This window comes from Carassius auratus, chromosome 32 (assembly GCF_003368295.1).
Source record: "Carassius auratus strain Wakin chromosome 32, ASM336829v1, whole genome shotgun sequence".
NCBI lineage: Eukaryota > Metazoa > Chordata > Actinopteri > Cypriniformes > Cyprinidae > Carassius > Carassius auratus.
In genome coordinates this window covers 13583710-13603666 of record NC_039274.1, presented here as the reverse complement: position 1 = coordinate 13603666, position 19957 = coordinate 13583710, and the positions used below count along the sequence as shown (strand labels likewise).

General features: G+C 38.5%; 1 protein-coding gene and 1 long non-coding RNA gene across 5 annotated transcripts; one reads left to right on the top strand and one right to left on the bottom strand.

Annotated features, from left to right (window-relative positions):
• Nucleotides 1-1042: 1042 nt before the first annotated feature.
• Nucleotides 1043-3776, top strand: LOC113051652 (uncharacterized). Its single transcript, XR_003276932.1, has 3 exons — nt 1043-1336; nt 1584-1614; nt 3583-3776. It is a non-coding gene; the product is annotated as an uncharacterized LOC113051652 (long non-coding RNA).
• On the bottom strand, nt 2182-19619 carry LOC113051629 (lymphocyte-specific protein 1-like). Of its 4 annotated transcripts, none has more exons than XM_026215530.1 (14): nt 19346-19619; nt 17414-17560; nt 16610-17057; nt 16357-16466; nt 15279-15344; nt 14981-15206; nt 13673-13711; nt 12825-12868; nt 12182-12263; nt 11584-11718; nt 10486-10584; nt 9838-9930; nt 8853-8943; nt 2182-3252 (listed from the first exon to the last, which is right to left on the bottom strand). In XM_026215530.1, the coding sequence occupies exons 1-13, from the start codon at nt 19402-19404 to the stop codon at nt 8860-8862; spliced, it is 1632 nt and encodes a 543-aa protein (XP_026071315.1). In that variant the 5' UTR covers nt 19405-19619; the 3' UTR covers nt 2182-3252; nt 8853-8859. The 4 variants fall into 4 exon arrangements, with proteins under 4 accessions (XP_026071315.1, XP_026071318.1, XP_026071316.1 ...); XM_026215533.1 differs by having other exon boundaries at nt 16610-16847; XM_026215531.1 differs by lacking the exon at nt 13673-13711 and having other exon boundaries at nt 19346-19618.
• Nucleotides 19620-19957: the final 338 nt, after the last annotated feature.

Sequence of the window (19957 nt, the reverse complement as noted above, 5' to 3'; positions counted from 1 at the left end):
TCATAGCACAAGGCAAGCAAAAATAAACCCATGTTAAGAAGGAGAGCATGCTAAGGGTCTGAGGAGCTTTTAGAGATCTTGCTGTGGTTAACAGAGGGGCACACAATGTCTTTGTGCATGCTGTTGGGAACATGGCACAGGGTAGACATTACAAACTAAAAAGTGCCATTATGGACTGATTATACAATACGTTCAATTTAAATTAGCTGAGTTCTTTTCCATGTTAAGGTAGATGATTTTGTTGTCCATAATAGCGATTCTGTGTAGGTTTGGCTTTTATGTTGTGCACGATGCAGCGTCATGCAAAAATGAAAGCTTCAAATTGAAGCCATTGTAGAAACGGGCTATTAACAGTCAGCCACAATTTCCAATTTAGGGGCAGACTGAAATTAAGCCAGGATTATTTGGCTGGTCATGTGATCTCAACATGTCTGCCCCCATGTGGCCACCAGCTCTATGTCAAATAAAACAGCTCATATTTGGCCACTGGCTAGAGTCTTCTTGTGTTATAGTATATCATTTATTAAACATTTATAGTACTAATAATTTTTTTATTTGTAAAACTTTACACATGTAATGAGAAAGAAATTACTAAATGCACCTTGTACAACTGGTAGATTTGACCAGTTACTGGCCTTCACTGTAAGGTTTTAGAGCATATCAGCTGTTCTTGTTTAGATTTGAGAATTTGTAGTTGTCCACCACAATCTGTACACTGAATATAATGGCCAAAACAACAACAACACTTCATTTCATCAAATCATTTTTATTATTTAAGTGATCCTGGTTCTTGCACAGCTCTTTATACTGTGTATATATATATATATATATATATATATATATATATATATATATATATATATATATATATTTGAATTTATAATTATTTGAAAAAAATTTTTTTAATGCTCTACATTTAAATGTGAATCAAATGTTCTTTTACATACAAACAAACATGCAACTTGTGCCTCTAACATCCATACCTGAATCTATACTGATGCCCCGAACAAAACATGCCAACAGACTTTGGCAGACAAGTTACCACTATTACCACAGCATATCACACCAATTCCATGCGATCTTCAAAAGACATGCATTCAGACTTTTGATAACCGAGCGCATGCAGCGGGTTTCAGGTGAAGTGGAAAGCCCCTGCCTGGTTACAGCTCACTGGCTGTCAGAGTGCAGCTTGAATTCAAGGCAAGGAGTTTTATTTTTGGTATGGAAAAGGGGTAGGTCACCATGTCCTGTTGCTCTGTTCTACTAATCTTCCGCCAACACATTTGGAGTTGGACCCTTCAGCTGCACACTTAACTGCACAGTAAATTTTGCACAGGTAAGAAAAACTGCACAATTGAACTTTCATTAATAGTGTGAGTGTGATTTGTTTTGGCTCTGTGAAAGACATTAGGCCTCAGCTTGTTGTGCTGACTAAAGTGTCAAAGTGCCTGATTTAAAACCATTGAAAGGTGCTTTTGTCTTTGTTTGACATATATAATATGCACAGCTAGGGTGTGTAGTACCTGTACAGTACTGCGGTAACTGATATCCATCTCATGTCTGTCTGTTCATCGCTTTTGCAGATCAGCATCATCTCTCATCTCTAGCCTCACCGTAAGTTACTAGCATCTTACCTGGAAGTAATTAATACAAATATAATAATAATAATAATAATACTGCAGTTGCATGTATTTGAATACACTATTGCTAACAGTGCAAACTTTCAGCATGAAGTCTTTTCTCTGTTATGTTGGGGGACAGGGAAATAGAGTCTAAATCAGGCATGTCTCAGGTCTCTACTTCTTCAGCACTTATCTCAGATATCTCACACAGATCTTAGGGAAGCATATACTCACACAGACCTTAGCACAGTTCATTAATCTGCCAGGGAATTGAGTCGCCCAGGTTAACATGCTTAACAGTCAGATATAATGCAATAATGTATTGGTTCTTCTGTGAATTATTAAATGGATTCAAATGGATGTATCAATTAGTATCATCTTCATATCTATGCTGTTGTGTGAGAATTGAGGCTGGGGTGTTTATCTTTCCAGTCTTATTGTGGCTTCAGGATGTGCAGTCATTCAGTGAGCAAAAATAAAATGTAAAGCAGCTTATGATCACATTTCAGTGACACTACTGTCACACAGGCAACAGAATACATTCAGACACAGACACAGAGTGAGTCACAGACTGTTTTACTTGCAAGAATATTAATTTGGTGAAATTCTGTATAGTCAATTCTGTCATATTATGCAAGTGTCATGCATGCTCATCAACCTAAATTAACAGAGGTAATAAACTTACCTCTCTACAAAATGACTTCTTGTTGCAGAATTTATAAATTCATATAAAAGTATGGAACTGAAGAGGACAGATTTGCAATAGTATGGACAGAGAGACAAAACATTTATACAAAATGTATAAGTTTGGACTTTTTGTGACAAATACACCTTCCACTGCTCAGTCACTTAGTTGATTGGTTTACATATGTTGACTGTGTAATGATACTTAATAGAATAGTATTCACTTATATGGATAAACAATTCATGAGGGAAGAAAAATAACCAAAAAACGAGAGTAGGATGGAGAGGCTAAAACATTCACCATGAAATGCTTATTAAAAAGAGAATTTTAACAGATAAAAAATAATACAACATTTTGACAAAAAACATTCTTTCAGTAAATTAATATATAGCACTTTCTAAGATGACAGCTCAGATCATTTCTGATACCCTCTTCAGGACTGCATTTTGTATTTAATACTGACTGGTGTTGTTCCTCCATCTGAACTAAACACTTAGACAGTCACTCAACTGAAATACCCTGATGTAATATATGTGTAAGTGGAAAAATACTTTTGTTTTGACCAAAATTAGGACAGAGGCTCTCCAGGAGCAGGATTGGACACATTTAGATTTAAAGTTTACACATAAATGAGATGTTTTAAACAATAACTAAAAACCCCACTATAATTTTTCCATCATTACAACAGCATCTCTGTTTCCAAACATTTCACTTTGAACATTAATTTCTGTCACTTGTACTTGATTATATTCGTTTTTTAAAGTTTCAACTTGATTTTCTTCATTAGTCTGTGGCCTTGGCACCACTTTGATTTTACTTAAAGCTTGAGGCAGCAATTAAAACAAGTTTTCAATTTTAGTGGGTTTAAATTTTTTACAGTGCAATAACTGAAGGACAATGATCATCAGCATCCTGTCTTCAGACATCTTTGTGATTGGCATCCAACTAAAGAGAGAGAAAAAATATATATTTAAAAACTTTTAGAGCAGGCAGTTATATATATATATATATATATATATATATATATATATATATATATATATATATACAATTTATTTCATTTATTTATTTAAAACTGTGAAAAATCATGTTTACAGTGTATATGCATAATCCCAAATGATGTCATTCAGCTGTTTGAATATTTTGGAGTGAAGTGAAATTCATAGTTCATATGGAAAAATAGGGATCAAGTTTAAAGCCAAAGTTAGCATTCAGTCTGAATCGATGTTTTATTTTTAATCCCAGACCTCTATTTGTGGCTTGTTTTTAATGCAGGTGTTGAAATGCTGATGGCTTTAAGTTATGGTAGTCAGCCTAATCTGCTTCCACAGCAATACCCTCCTCCTCTACTGCCAAAACCAGGGCCAGGCAATGCCCGTCTGCAAAAACTCCTGAAGAAAAGTGCTAAGAAGAAAGTCGGCTCTTCCTCTCAGACGCCCATCCCATTCAGGTCGAACTTGTCGCCAGTAAATGAGGCCAGCCCTGACCTGGAGCACAGTGACCCCTCCACCCCTCCAAGGACTCCAGAAAGCCCTCTCTTCAGCAGGACCCTCGATTCTCAATATTCCACCTGCAGCCCTTTCTACCGTCACTCTGCCTCCCCTTACTTATACCCTGCCAACAGCTCACACTACAGCTCTACGCCCACACTGTCTGCACAGCCATACTCTTACCCTGCCCAATCACTGGAGCACCAGATAGCACCTCTATACACATGCTCATCTATCCTTTTTGACGATGACTCAGAGCAGGCCACAGATGCTGACCCAGATGCATCCTGTGAGATAGCCTTCAGCCAAACGCTTCAGTCCAGCTCCTCAAGAGCAGGGACGATGCATGACACACTCGGTGAACGACAGACCTATCAAGCCTCAGTACAAATACAAGCTCCCCCTTTGGCTCCAGTTCAACCTCCCGCTCCAAATTTGACATTGGCCTGTGCTTCAGGTTACCAGACACAACCCATATCTCAGGTTCCAGTGAGCCAATCCAACAGGGAAAGATATAAAAATGTTGCACCTGCACTTGTTACTCACACACCTCCCACATGTAATCACGTCATGGAAACAGCTGGGTCACACTTCAAGATTTCCACAGCGGAGAAAATAGCAGATTTTCCACAAACAAGGATTTATACTCCAAAAACCTCCTTTTATGAGATATCAAAGCCACCCATTCAGGACTCCTGGACATGTGGTTCAACCTTTCAAGGAGGAGCACCATTTAATGCAAAAACTTCAGTGATAGATGTTAAACAAAATGTAGGGATGCTGTATGAGGCTCAAACACCTTCTTGCCAGATAAATACAGATGCAGGCCAAGTTACAGGAGCAAAAAGACCTGTTTTGGAGGCTTCTGCAGATAATCAACCCTTGTTTACATTTAACTCTACATTATCCACAACAATGATTTCTACAGAAAACCAAAAGGGGCCCATGCCTCAAAATCACCTGCTCCAACCTCCCTCATCGACTAATGTAAAAGCTCAAAGTGCAGCAGTTGGCCATGATGATGGTCTGAAAAAAATTGTTTTGGATAAAATAAGGAGCTCCACTCCAAATGGTGTTGTGTTCACCACAGGACCCAAAACGTTTATTTCTAATGCCTATTCTGAGGAATGCTTGACACCAAGGATTTCTAAATGTGAGGTTTCCTTATCCAAGACCCTTGCTGAGGCTAGTAAGACAAGCTCTAGAGCATGTGAGGTGCTTACATCTACAGTTCCACAGGAGTATCCAATGACTAAAACTGGAACTCCAGAAACCTGTATAATGACACCAGCCAAGGCTGTTCCAACAGATATCATTCAGGAGACATCCACGCCTGTACACTCCCGAAACGTTCAAACACCAAGTATGCCTGCATACTGGTCACCTAGACCACCAGCACGGTTTTTGGGCAACCAGAGGCCATCACAAAATGATATTAACATCTCGAAACCAAAGTCAACTTATTACGGTTTAACACCTGCTGAATATATTGCTTATGGTGGAATCAAGGTGAATTCACATGGTGATCCTTCTGTATCTAAGCCTGAAGTACCAGAAGACTTTAAAAACATGGCGTATGAGAATTACATGATCAAATCTCCAACCAAGACATCACAAGAAACATTCAGTATTATTTCTAATTTCAATGCAGAGAAATCCTCAGAGTCTTTACATACTTCAGTGGCTGAATTGCCCTCACAAATCTTGATGACAAACCAAGAAATGGTACAAGTAACTGACAAAACTGAACTAAAAACTTCGGCTACAGAAATACCAGAGCAAGAAACAATCTCTGGAGTAAAACCAGTATATCTAGATTTAAATCCTGAAGATACAATGCACAATGGGCTTCAAACTACACCTTTAAGAAAGGCCCTAAACCCCACTGCTTTAGCAGAGGCACCTAGACAACTAAATGCAGGGTCTACAGACATAGCCTCCCCTCCTTTTACAGCAGAGGGGAAAAAAATGCCAACTTACCCTTTTCCCCTGGTACAATCAAATATTCCGAACTCAAATACAACCGGATTGTTAACAAAGAATTTCTTATCAGTTCAAAATATCCCACTGCAAACGGGGCAGTCAGAGAATGCACACAGATCTATATATCCAACAGAAAGTTTTAATCCTGCGTCAGTGAAAGCAATGCAGTTACAAGTTTCTGCAAATCAAGAGCAGAAAACCATGTCATGTTTAGAAACCCACCAGACTTACTCCACTGTCTGTGACTCTTCTATTGCTCTCAATAAAGGTAATGAACTTCACAGTATCATAAACACCAAAACTGAAGATTTCAATCAAATCACGACAAACTCAACCAATGTCACAGACTCTAGAATGCCATCTGCAGACACCAGAAGTTACACGAAAGTCCCTCCCGATATTAAGCCTACAGCCCTCTCAAAGTCAGAGGAAACTAAATTTACAGCTCACTCAAAGTTAGGTGCATCTATCATTACAGCCCCCTCAAAGACAGAAATATCCAGACCTGAAGCCACATGTATATCTAGTGCAGACAGTCCTGATGTTTTGCGCAAATCAAACATACTTAATCCTCCAACTCCCGCTAAAACAGATATGTTTAATACTCTGAGTCACTCTAAACCAGAGCCATCTCAACTTGCAAAATCAGATAAATCTTATCCTGTAGTTTACTCTAAATCAGAAGCAAATAAAACTGAAGTTATAATAAATCCAGATTCAACACCTCCCTCCTTGAAAACCATTGCTAAAATCAATCAAACCCCTGAAGAAACCAAAGATCAGCAGATGCAGAAACAGAAACATGACATGAATGTGAAATCTATTCCAAGCCCATCAAACAAAACAAACAGGTCATCCAAAGTCCCCCAGATGTACTGATATTTTCACCTGCGCCTAGCACTGAAGCCCCAGTCACCCACCTGGCAGTGGATAAATCTTCTAAACCAGACAACAGCAATGAAGGATCAATAGCCCTAAGTGCTAATAAAAAAGAGCCAAACCAAAAGTGCCATTTGGCTTCAGACTTACAGGACTTTAATAAAACAAACAGTGATTTCAAAGCTGCAGCTAAAGACACAGACAAATCTAAATTAAGCAATTCACTAACACAACAAAGACATTTAAATGCAATAATCAAACCATCAAATAACATACACCATGACACCAAATCGAATATGGAAAAGCCTTCACCGTGTTCAAATATGAAGTCTCTTCGAAAAGCCCCAAGTGCAGACAATAGTCTTGCCGCCATGCTTCTCAAGGCTGCCAAATCTCTACCACTCTCTTTATCTGAAGAAAGCTCTGCTAAATACCAGACAAAAGCCAAAGCATCTAATATGGATGTAAAGGCACACCATGCTCAGGATTCAAAAGCTGATCTTGTCATAGATGCTGAGGTCAAAGTGTTTAAGTCTGATACCTCAAAACCTCAAAAGTGTTTAAAAGATTCATTAGAAACTGAAAAACAGAACGAGGCTGTCACCACTGATGATGGCAAGTTTAGCCAAGAGACTCTCTCTGAGCCCACACTAGATGATCAGAAGAAACTAAATGAACCTAAGGGGGCTCAGAAACCCAAAGGCCTGAAGGCCAAGCTCAGTGGCTGGACAAGGCTGAAAAAGCACATGGTGGTTGAACCTGAAGCCCCCAGTTTTCCAGAGTCTGAGGTGGAGAAAAATTCTCAGAAAACAGATATAAAAATAAGTGGCAAAGACAAATCTGCAGGGGCCAAAGAAGAGTCATTGGGTGGACAGGATGTGGTAAAAAAGAAAGATGATCCCAGGGCAACAAAAATGTGGGACGCTGTACTTTTTCATATGTTTGCAACAAAGGAGAAAATTATGAAACAAATACATAGCAACAAAACCGAGGAAGGAGAGCAGAAAAACATTGAGAAGGATGGCCAGTTAGTCCCATCCTTCGTCCACCGCCTGCCCATCCTTCTCTACAGTCCGCGCTTTGATGCCCGGAAGCTGAAGGAGGCAGCTGCGAAACCTCTCAACAAAATAGCTACAGCCTTTGAAAGAGGGCTGCTGAATCGCAAACAGCAAGGTGAAGAGCCGAAAGACTTCAACAGAACAGCCAGAGGATTCGGTGCATCTACAGGAAAAACAGCAGTTTGATTGCATTTCAAATGCACAGTGTAAAGCTTAAACTAAGAGTTAGTTAGAATTACAATTCATTTACAATTTATACAGTTATGTAGTGTTTTAGCACTGTCAATTTATTTTCCTTTTTTTATATGAAATCATCAGCATTGAGACAAACAAGCTATGCACTGTGCTCTGCTCTGAGCAGTGCAAGTAAAGGGATGGTCAGCAGAAATGGAGGCCTAGTGCATTCCTGCTGAGTGATGGGTGCAGCTGTTCAGGATGTGGCGAGCGAGGGCTGAAAACGTAATGGTGAGAATGATCAAACAAGGAAAGAGGCTCAGAGTGTGATGTGGCATCTGGGGAATGGATCCTGGGTCTAGGTTTGCTTACGTCAGCTGAGGCGCGTGGTGCGAGCAGACATGTTTAGAATAGAGAGCTTCAGAATGTGATGTTTTGAGCGGCGTCAAGAGCCCTGCTCAGAATGACTTATGGCATGATGGTGGTGTTGTTCATTTAAAAAAAGGGCAGAGGGAAAATAGGAAAAGTATAACTAGAACAGGTAGGAGAGACCTTTAAAATAAACAAATAAAAAATCTTGATCATGGATTTAGATTAAAACGTACCGTATATGACCCTTTTGAACTTGTCTTTCTTTCTTTTTTAAAGCTTAAAACCAGTGTTGGATGTTTTCTTTCTAAAACATTTCAAAATAAATTTAAGTGATTTCAAGCTTCGATTATTTTCTTGTTCATTGTGATGAGTACTGAGGATGATTAGACTGACCGGTGTGACGGCAGCCATGTGAAATGTATTTATTTTTTTGTTTTTGTAGATATGCAGCAGCTCATGTACAGCACATTATCATATTTTAGTTACTTTGGTAAAGCATAAATTACGTCTGTGTAGTAATGAAAATGCTGAATTTATATTTTGTTATTTTGAATTAAAAATATTTTAATAAAGAAACTAAATGTCTTACTTGTTCTTCAGTTTGCGTCGTTATTAATGAAGACCTTCTCATATTTCCCGTGCCCACTCTCAACAAATTTGCACTTCTTCCCAGCAACTCCCTGAAAAGATAAAGGTCAAATTACAGCCTTGTAAAACCTTGAAAAACAATGTGATTAAAGGGTTACTCCACCGCAAAATGAAATTTTTTTCATTTATCACTTACCCCCATGTCATTCCAAACCCGTAAAAGGAAAGAATGAAAAGCATCGGCAGAATAGCCCATCTGTCATCAGTGATTCAACTGTAACGTTATGAAATGACGAGAATACTTTTGGTACATGAAGAAAATAAAAATAATGACTTTATATGTATCATATCAGCCGCGTTGCACCGATGAGCTGTTTTCCTTCAAACCAAAGCGTAAATACACGTAATAAAACATATCCTTGTGCCGAGGCTGATACAGAAGAGTGTACGCTGAGATTTGCCAAAATGACACCATGCTGATTTCGAGAGACACAGAGGCACAGAGAATTGTTGAATAAAGTCGTTATTTTTGTTTTCTTTGTGTACAAAAAGTTTTCTCGTCGCTTCATAACTTTACGGTTGAACTACTGATGGCAGATGGACTATTCAGACAATGCTTTTCATACTTTTCTGGACCTTGACACTGTTATTTATTTGGCAGTCTATGGGACAGAAAAAAGCCTACTGGTTTTCAACCAAAATATATTAAATTGTGCTTCCGATACCGAACAAAGACTTTACGTGTTTGGAACAACATGAGGGCAGCAAGTGATTCATTTTGGTATGGAGTATCCCTTAAAGTACTACTTAATCTAAAGTAGCAGATTACTAGAGAATGAGCCTGTGCTTGTGAACAGCCAAACTCCAGTGATGTTTATAAGAACTGATGCATGTTGCTCATTGGTTGGTTTGAACGCAATTAAATCCTAACATAAGTTTAGAGAAAGGTGGATCATGGTTTAGTGCCATGAGGAGACATGATGTACCTTTGCATTTGGTTTATCCTGTGATGAGGCGTCTCCCAGATTCTCCCATATGGATTTTATGTTACGCACCTCACCAGCCTTAACATCCTGACACTAACACACACACACACAAAGAAAGATAATAAATGGCATAATAAACAGAAATAGAAATGGCATAATAAATATAAAAAAATTGTCTATTATAAAATAATAATTTTTCATTTAATATAATTCAAATTGCAGTCAGTCTAACAGGTTCATTTTAGTCATAACCACTAGATGGTGTCCTTAAACCACAAGCTTGTTTCAATTTTTCTCTCCCATCACATGACTTGCTACAGCATGAACTTTAACCTTACAACATCTTTCATATTTTCCATAGATTGTATCCAGAAAACATACAAACAGTTAGTAAAAAAAGAAAAAAGAAATTCACTTTATCTGTTCCACTTAACTATAAAGTATTGATGGAAAGAAAAAGGAAATAGGAATTGTTTACCTTACTGAAAATGATGAGAAGAACAGCAGACACAAGAAAAGTGTAAAGAAGAGAACTAAAGATTAATTAAAATAAGATAGAGGATACAACGGATTCAGAAGAAAAATGTACCATCGGCTGGATAAAAAAAATGCAATTAACTTTAGAATATAAACATTATATAGACATACAGCTGCTTTGGAGGAGGAGCTCTTGGTGCTGACATCACTGTTTCCTTTCACCCATTGGTTAATTAGATCTGCCACACCCACTTTCATTCCCTCTGTATCCTGAATCAGAGTAATTAGTCATCCTTTATTCATTAAATTACTCATTCACTTACTTTTTACAGTCACACCAGAATGATGAAGAATAACATATCTGCAACATATCTGTATGCTCATGTCACAAGGGAACAGAAATTCAGTTATAGTAACTAAACAACAACTAATAACACAATATGAGTCTCTGTGAGGAAACAATCTGGTGCCTTAAAAGGGAAGGTACACCCAAAAATTATAATTATTTCAAGATTCACTTACCCTAATGTCATTCTAAATCTCTATGACTTTCTTCTGTATAACATAAATTGAAAAAAATTATAATATTAACAATTGTGCGTACAATGAAAGTCATTGGGGTCCAAAAACTACACTGAATCCTAACAGAGCGCAGCAGTGATAACATACTTTTGTAGGTAAACCTGGAAGCTTTCAGCATTATACTGGTTCCCTCTCACGACACCATCACCAAGCGACTAACAACTCTTTCAGTCTTCACTTAAAAAAAATACTTTCTCTGAAATTTTGAGTTATAATAGTTTGCAAAAGTGTGATTATAAACACACAGAGGCTGTGAAAGCAGACTAGTGATATGAAGAGTATTCAACTGATAACCTCTGTCCCCAGCAACCTCTGAGGTACCATTTACTCATTTTTCAAAACAAGTAAAAGCTTGTTGTAGAATAAAATGATAAAATATCATTTAACTAAAAAAAAAAAAAAAAAAAAACACGTCTTCCGGAATATAGAAACAGGAAGTCCTAAAATACTAACTTGTTAACGGCTCTTGGCCTACAAAAATAAGTCATCCTTGCAGCAGGCTATGATTTCCACTGAATGGCTAAATAAAAAAAATCATTCTTCAAAAAATATATATTATTTTATGTTCTAAAGAAATAAAAGAAAGCCATGCATGATTAGAATGACATGAGAGTGAGTAAATTATCCTTTTAACATAAATAAATAATGTTTTGATAAACTGAGGATGATCTTTGTGACTGTATGAACCTTGGAGGACACAGCCTTTGTTGAATTCTGATTCCAGGCCTCTCCTGCCTCAAACAGGGTCTTCCGAGCAGATACAGGTTCTGGTGGTGTTGGGACGTCCATTACCTTGACTACATTGCCCTCTTTACAGGACTCCTGCACACACAGACCAAAACACACATATAATGACCGAAAATATTATGCTATCTGGGACATGTGAAACACCTGCTTGACTCTCCGCAATAAAAGCACAGTAACACCCGGTTCCTCAATACACACATTTCCCAGGGGGCTCTTACACGTTTCCTGACGGTTAGGTGGCAGGAAAACAGAACCGGCTGAAAACAAAAATGTTTGAGCAAATCAGAATGAGAGGAAGTGCCTGGGCATGCAGGTTGTCTGAAAGCACCACTGTAGTGAGATCAGAAAGGTAAATATCAGAGCAGGTGAATGTACTGTAAGCACTGGGTGTGTGGTAATAAGAGCTTCATGTGCGAAGAAATTCATGCTAAAGCAGCAACATACAGTAATAGCCATGCAGGTGTATTTACGTGAATATATGCAGAAGGTTTAATTATGAAACTGACATTATACAAGTGCATGTGTGAAGGTAATTCACCTCAATGGCATGGTTGTACTGCTCCAGTCTGCCATCTAACTTCGAGATGATCGTGGGAGGTTGGGTCTTCTTTATGCTGTTCCTGTTTTCAATAACAAATGAAACATTATCTAAAGTGCCACTGTTCTTTCAAGACACAGACCATCTCAGAACAAGCATGGACACGAAGAGCACCATGACTCAAAGCAGTGTGAAACACAATCAAAGGCTCTGTGAAGTATACTGTTTATAGCTCATACCAGAATGAACAATGTGGAAAAGAATACCCAGTGATAAATTGGATTCCGAGATGCAAGAACGACTAAACAAATCCTTCATTATTTTATATTTAGTGAATTGGAGAAGGATACACAGATGAAAACATGTCATATCATGTCTACCAGCCTGCTTGAAATGTAAACCATGTTTTAAACAGTTGTTCATTCATGAATGAATCATTCATAAGTGATGTTTATATCAAGGAGAAAATACCGATGAACCCATGAAGTCATACCACAGCACAGAAAAACAACAATTCACATCTGCTTTTTCCTCACATTCCATACTATGAGGGGTTTTTTTTTTTTTTTTTTTTTTTACAGTCCTACATTAAATCACGTGTATCCTTTCATCTCAGTGTGTATGTGTGTTTCTGAAGTCTTACTGTTTTTTTACGGAGCGGTTTAGAGACTCAGTCCTCTCAGTAATCTGTAGGTGAAAAGAACATTTATTAGTTAGTAGATTCAGAGTATTTGTGAATCTTTACACCACTGAGTATGAAAAAACCTTAAGGCAATATTTTGTGCAATGTTTCCAGGCAACGAGCAAAAAAAACAAAAAAAAAGTGCAATGCAGTGCAACTTCACGGGTAACGGATGATGATTGCACATAGTAAAACCATACTCTGTCAAAAGTTTGACTCAATACTGAAGGGCAGATTAACCCATTGATGTTGTAAGCAGATTTATTTCATAATTTCATTGCTGAGGGGTTTGTATCCGGCTGTTCATGTTCTTTGTTGATCCAGTAAATCCTTGCAGCCTGTTGCCCTCTCTTTCTTCCACAAAAAGTGTCTAGGCCTTTCAAGATTCAGTTTCACTTGACATGATATTATGCCTTAATTGCCAAAAAAAAAAAAAAAAATTAATCCTGCCACCCATTTCCTTTATATTTCTAAATTGTCATCACCTTACAGTAAGTGTATATTGACTGATCTGTTGCTTTAAAATGAATCCCACATGTATATACTGTATCTGGGGCATACTGAGACTCTCAAAAACATTCTTATATTAAAGTTCTACAGTATATCAGGATGATCTTTATCAGAACACTGCAAAAGTAAGTTGGAAGGGAAATTGATCATAGACATAAACAGAGCAAATGCAAAACAAAGCAATTATAAGCAATTATAATCACAGATAAAGCAAAGATAAGGAACACAGTAGCAGACACACAAACATTCTAACGTGCAATTTAATGCTGTCATGCACATGCACAAAGTAAGCAACTCACCGAGCTTGTACCTTCTGTTTGGCACTCCTCACCCTCAGCCTGAAACCAGCAAGCAACACATACACACACAAAGCACCTCAGCAACGTAAAGCAGATGCTTCTTGTTCTGGCATCTTTCTCCCACAACCCACACCACCATTGCAAGGAAAAGACCAGAACCAAACATAGCATATGGAAGACGTCTGATTCAGGTAAACAGCATATGGAGGACACCAGATGCAACTGGGCAATGCACAAACACATGTGTTCTACAGTATATCATGTTTTATTTCAGACAGGGACCTACCATTATCATTGAGATTGTCATTTCTGTGCCACAAGCATCGCCAAATGGTAAAGCAAAATAATTCACTGCGAAAATAACTTTCAAATAAATTTCCTGAACATTCAGCCCCATCCCAGGCATAGCCCTGCCCCATTCTCATTAGTCGAAGTGCAACAGACCCTATTGTTTAAAAAGGTAAGAGGAATTTTTGCAGTTTTATTAATTGAAATGAGCCATTTTTTATTCCCTTTCTGAAGTTTTCTTAAATCAAGCTATTTCCTCATAATAAGTTACTACATTGGAGGTTTTTAAGGTTTATTATCATTGGAGACATTTGTTGATTTGGGCACAATGATGTAAAAAATTGTCCCAACATGAATATACAAACCAGACCACATTTAGCTCTAACCTGTGTGACTATAAGTATTTTTAGCAATCCTGAACAAAGTCAGTGTAAACTATAAAATTCTGTTCACTTGCAGGAAAATTTGTAACACCACCGGGGCAGCTATTACATGCAAGACCAACTCCTATATACTTGAATTGGGAAATACTTAAATCTCAAATGCTGCTGGCCAAACTCACATTTAAATAATGTATTTCAAATCGGAAAATAAAATCTGACATGACCTGTCCCATAAACGTTCTCTTCTATGCACTGATGTCATGACTTTACTAATTGGTCTCTCCTTTTTCACAGTAATACATATGTCTTGTCCTGTAGACCTTGATTTGCTGGTTCAGGCGTGTTTAGAAAGAATTGGAGCTAAACCCTACAGGACACCCTTTACACATGCAAAAACATGAAAGCACACGTCATTAACTCTATAAAACACTAATCACTGCAGATATTGTCATTTGTTCTGCAGCTAACAACTGTGAGTTAGATAATGATTCCAGGTCAGCAGCAATTTAAAATGACGACAGGAGACGAAGTAAACCATATTAATGTTTGAACTCTATTTAAGACGCATATGTGGACATATCTGTAATGAATCTTTAATTATAATGTGATTTTGAGTCTAATGACGATGATGTCATACCATGTAGGAGGGGCTCCTGGGGCTGAGAGGACTGAAGGGCTCCTCTGGATCTGCACTGGATATACTCAACCTCTTCAGCTTTTCCATCACATCCCTTCTCTTCCTCTCTCGCTCCTCCTCTCTCATCCTCTTCTGCACCTCCTCATGAGTCTCCTCATGATCTCCTGTCTCCTGTCTGTGCTCTTGGTCCTCCTCACTGCTCTTCACAAACACCTCCTCAGACACACTAAACACAAAGAGATTCATGAAGAGCAGCAACTTGTGAACAAATGATTTTACTTCCCATGCATTATTTTACCTCACTGCACTGCTGAGAGCTGCTGAATCGACCGAAGAGTCCATGTTGCTTTGTATCTTTAGTTCTCTGAGCAAGATTAAACAGGCTGAACTCAGGAAGGAGATTTGTTCTGGGGAAATTGCGAAACTCACCTGATTTCTCATGTCATTTCTCAACACAGAGTCAATATCGACATAACTCTATCGCTGCCCAATCATTGGCACATTCTTCTCAAACTGTTCTCCTGCAGTGTGCTGAGGATATTGCATTGTGAGGGTAACTCTCACAATGCTGGAGGTCATGGTCTCCACACAGTATGTCAGATGTTGATTCATAACCTTGCTGTCTGATTCAGTGAAGGATTCCTCGTACTAATTCAATCCAACTCCCGGGTTTGTGAATCTTTTGAGCAATACGTTCAAAGAATCAAATCATTTGTTGGCAATCGGATTACTTCTCATGCCGTATATTTGTGTTTGCGTGCAACTCAAGGGGAAGGCTCCATTTAAAGATGCCATCCTTGCCTTTATTTAACTGTACATGGTTTTTTAATATCATCACAGTCAATTAAAAATGTAAAGCTGTGTATGTGAGTGTGGAGCTTGAGTAAAACTGGCATAATCGACATATAAAAGATGCATTTCTACCGAATCCCTAGAAGAGACTAAAAATGGAAGTGGAGTAAGGTGGAGGTGGGATACCAGATGAATGCTCATTGGTGTGACAAGTGAGGTCAGCGGTATCATATTGGCCTTAATATTGTGATTGGCAGGAATCAGATGAACAAGCTCCTCACAAACAGTCATTCAGAGATTTACAATTTTTTGAAACGTGAACTAACAGTCAATCCCTCAACAAGCAACAGTTAACTTCAGATCTTTATATCCATCCTAATATACATCAGTGAATAATTATAAAACATAACAATAAAACACTACATTACAATCATATTCATTTCCTAAAGTCACTTAAGTGTAAGACTGGTTTAAGCTTAGTCTCCCCTGCTACTTTGTACTGTATACATATTTTAACCCTTGTTCTCATTGTAACTGCATATATTTTACAAGTCTTTTTAAGGTTTGTGTGTCTGTGCCTGTACCTGTCATTTGTTCTCCTCCCCTCTTGTCCATTAGTACTGTATTGTCTCCCATTCTGTTGGAGGAGTACAGTAGAGGTGTAGGAAATCTTCATCTCTGCCTTATTTTCTCTCTGTGGAAGAAGCATTTATGTTCACTGCATGCAGTAGTTACAGTAGGCACTTCTGGTTTTTGGTGTATGACTGAGTTAAGGGTTCAAGGGTTAAAAGTATTATTTGAGTGCTATCTTGTTAAATGCCTTCTTAAATATCATACCTTCTCATCCATGTCACAGCTCTGGTTTTGTTTTTTCCAGAAAGATGACCCATGTCCTTTCACCCTTATTGGATCTTCCTCCTCTGCACACCACCGTCCAGTCTCTCCCTCCTCCTCCTCTGCTGCGTTAATGTTATCTCTTCTTTCCTGCTCTCTGGCACCCCAGTCTTCATCATCACCATCCTCATCTTGGTTGTGCTGATTTGAAAGGGAGGGTCGTGTCTTTATGACTGGGGTGCTGTCAAACACATTGATATCATGCCGTTTACTTTGCTGAGCGGAGTTGGAACAAAGCTGCTGTTTTGAGTCACGGGAGCCATTGAGATGCGTTTCTACATCTTTATGTTCCATTTGTCCCTGTTTGTGTCTGCTCAAATGTGTCCAATCACTGAAGCCTTCGTCCACTTCCAAAGAGGATGGGCAGATTGAAACCAGATCATTCTGATGCCTAACAAACAGTGAAACACCTTCAGAATTGCCCAGAATTAATTGGGATGCCAATATAAGAATAAGTCTGCTTACAAGAGTTGAGTATGTTAATAGAATAGAATAGAATAGAATAGAATAGAATAGAATAGAATAAGTGTCTGAATCAAAAGAACAGGTGTGGTCTTGACACGTATACAAATATAAACTCACAAACAGATTAAGAAAGCTCACAAAGAGTTAGACAGAGAAAGTTGGCTTGAGCCAGAATCTGGAGGTTGAGATTCCATGGTAACAAAACAAACACACACACACACACACACACAGTATCAGAAGACACATGTACTTCAGGAAGACTGAAGTGTTTTTGAAACTGACTGGTTGTCCTGAGGCTGTGCAGTGCGAGGGCTGTCCTGTGGGGTCACAGTGGGTTGAGACGGCTCAGTAGAGGAACTGCTTCTTGCACGTCGTCGTTGTTCTCTCTCAATTTCTTCCGCATCCTCCAGGCTGCGCTGAACAGTGATCCTGCATATAATAAAGTATAATACAAATTTAGGCATAATCTTCATAATTTCTATGTTTAGGAACAGAATTATGACAATTCATGAATGTTGCATTTGTGCATGAAGGTAAACCGGATTTTTATGCATTATACTGTGATGTAAATCTTCAGGCAGTAATTTACAAATGATCAAGACAATAATATAACACCATGACTATAATAGCGATAGGGATCGTATGACAGAAGGTAGGGTCAGAGATGGACAGGAAGTAAGTCAAACATGGACAGGAAGTGTTACCACTGACAGGATATGGCTCACTGCCTTCCTTTACAGAGACTTACATTACGAGAACTAAACAAAACAACTGTCACAATTAAATCTGCAGAGAAACACTTTTACTGACTATTTACAATAATTGTGCAGCAGTGGATGATTACCAGACAGTTTTATTCTTCTTTACAGATCAAAAAATATTTCTGTGTTTTCATCAATGAAACCACTAGTTTAATACGCTTATAGATTAGATACATTACAGACATCTATGGGAACTGATGCACTGTCTGCTAATATTTTATTTAACCTGTCCTGAATGAGCAACAAAGGCACGCTTATTGTTACACACTATTTCTAATGTGCAATCTAAGCACTTCATTGCTGGTTGGCAGAGTAAGCCAGCATATAAAAGAGAAGAAATAGAAACAGTTTGAAACTAGCATTCAAAAATGTAGGTAAGATTTTATTATTATTATTATTATTATTAGCAGAATTATTATTAGAAGAATGCATTACTGAAGGCTAAAGAAATGGCTGCTGAAAATCAACATACATCAGAGCAACAGTCAAATTCTTTAACACGAACATTCTGCTTAAACATTTGAATCTGAACATAGCAAGCACTAATACAGAATAGCCTGAATCTATAATATCAATAATAACTGCACTCTTTCCTTTGTTGAATAAACTTAGTGAGAATGGCTGGGTGGTGGAGCAGCTCAAATTTTCCAGCAGAGTAGAGTTGCTCCGGGTCCTAAGGGCAGAGAGGGAGGGGGCGGCTGCTGTGTATCACAGATCCGGCAGGTTTAGAGCCAGGGGTGATCTGATGATGTCACCACCCTCAGGAAAAATCCAGTAATAAAAGAAGCGATTGAAGCCTGTCACTGCAATTTCATATGATGTCATGAATTGACTCACCATGTGCCGTGTGAACAACAGCCATCTGGGACAGCTTTGGTACAGATTTTACTTTATTAACTACAGACACATCCTAAAGGACAGACACATTATCATTTCACGACATCTCTCAAAACTATAAGACAACACAATCATCTACCCTCAGAACCTCTGGGACGGCCTGATGATTTGGGTCTCACTGTTACCATATCCATGCATTCTTTGAACATAGAATTTGGATGAAATACTAAGTGACCGCAAAACAATCCACAATAACTTTAACCCTCCCCCCCAAACACCCCGAGGAACTGATAAACAGCAGGAAGAACTCATGCTCCATTTCCCCCTCTTGACCCCTCTCTTCTGCCTGATAAAAGCTTTCTGTCCTAATGACTGTCTGGTGCAACTCAGCATTTTTAGTTAACATATTATCACTATCAGCACAATAAGAGTTTAAAAGTCATGATTAAGGTTGTAAAAGTCAAGATGCATGAAACAGGATTTAATAAAACTGCAGCATAATCTAGCCCTGCTACTCAAAGCAAAGAATGGTGTGACTATGTAGACCAAAGACTCTGACCAAATGGCCACAGACAAACACATTCACACACATGCATACAAATCACCATCATCTGACCTCTGGAGGTTCTCCAATCCCTTTTTGCTGGAATGTCGTCGCAGGATTGAGCTGGACATGTTTATTTGTTTCTCTGAATCTCCTCACTGAGAGGCAGCCTTCCCGTGACTGAAGATGGTATCTCAGTGTGTTACTCTGATTCTCACTGAGTCCTCTAAAGGGTGTGAATGTGCTCCCCCTCTTTCACTGAACAGGATTTAGTCAGTCTCGTTCTCTCTCTCTCTTTCTGTTTCACTCACTCCCTTTCCTCTGTCTCTCTCCATGTGTTTCTCATTCAGAGCTTTGAAACTCTGGCTCCTGTCTTTTCCAGTTCTCTCTTCCAATCAGCAGAAAGCTAACCAGTCATGTGATGATCCCCTGGGAAAGTAAGATGATACCACACACGCACACACACATCCACACCTCATAACAATAGCATTGCAGGGCCACTAGTCTGTGTGTTGTCAGGCCCTCATTTCAGAACCAATATATCCACATGCATGGTTTGCCTGCCTAAAGATAATAAACAGGTAGACTAAGGTAAGTACATAAGTAGAGATAAGGACCTAAATCTTCATTATAATTGCAAACTAAATGAATCATGGCCTAACTACTAATATACTAAAAACATAA

Bases quoted from the DNA above. Each gene is read 5' to 3' on its own strand.
- LOC113051629 (XM_026215530.1), bottom strand. From the start codon at position 19,404: ATGTCCAGCTCAATCCTGCGACGACATTCCAGCAAAAAGGGATTGGAG. The intron at 15,345-16,356 runs GTACAGGCACAG...AATCTTGCTCAG, and splicing joins GGGAGGAGAACAAATGACAG to AGAACTAAAGATACAAAGCA. The intron at 12,264-12,824 runs GTAAGACTTCAG...TATTGAAAACAG, and splicing joins AACCGCTCCGTAAAAAAACA to GAACAGCATAAAGAAGACCC.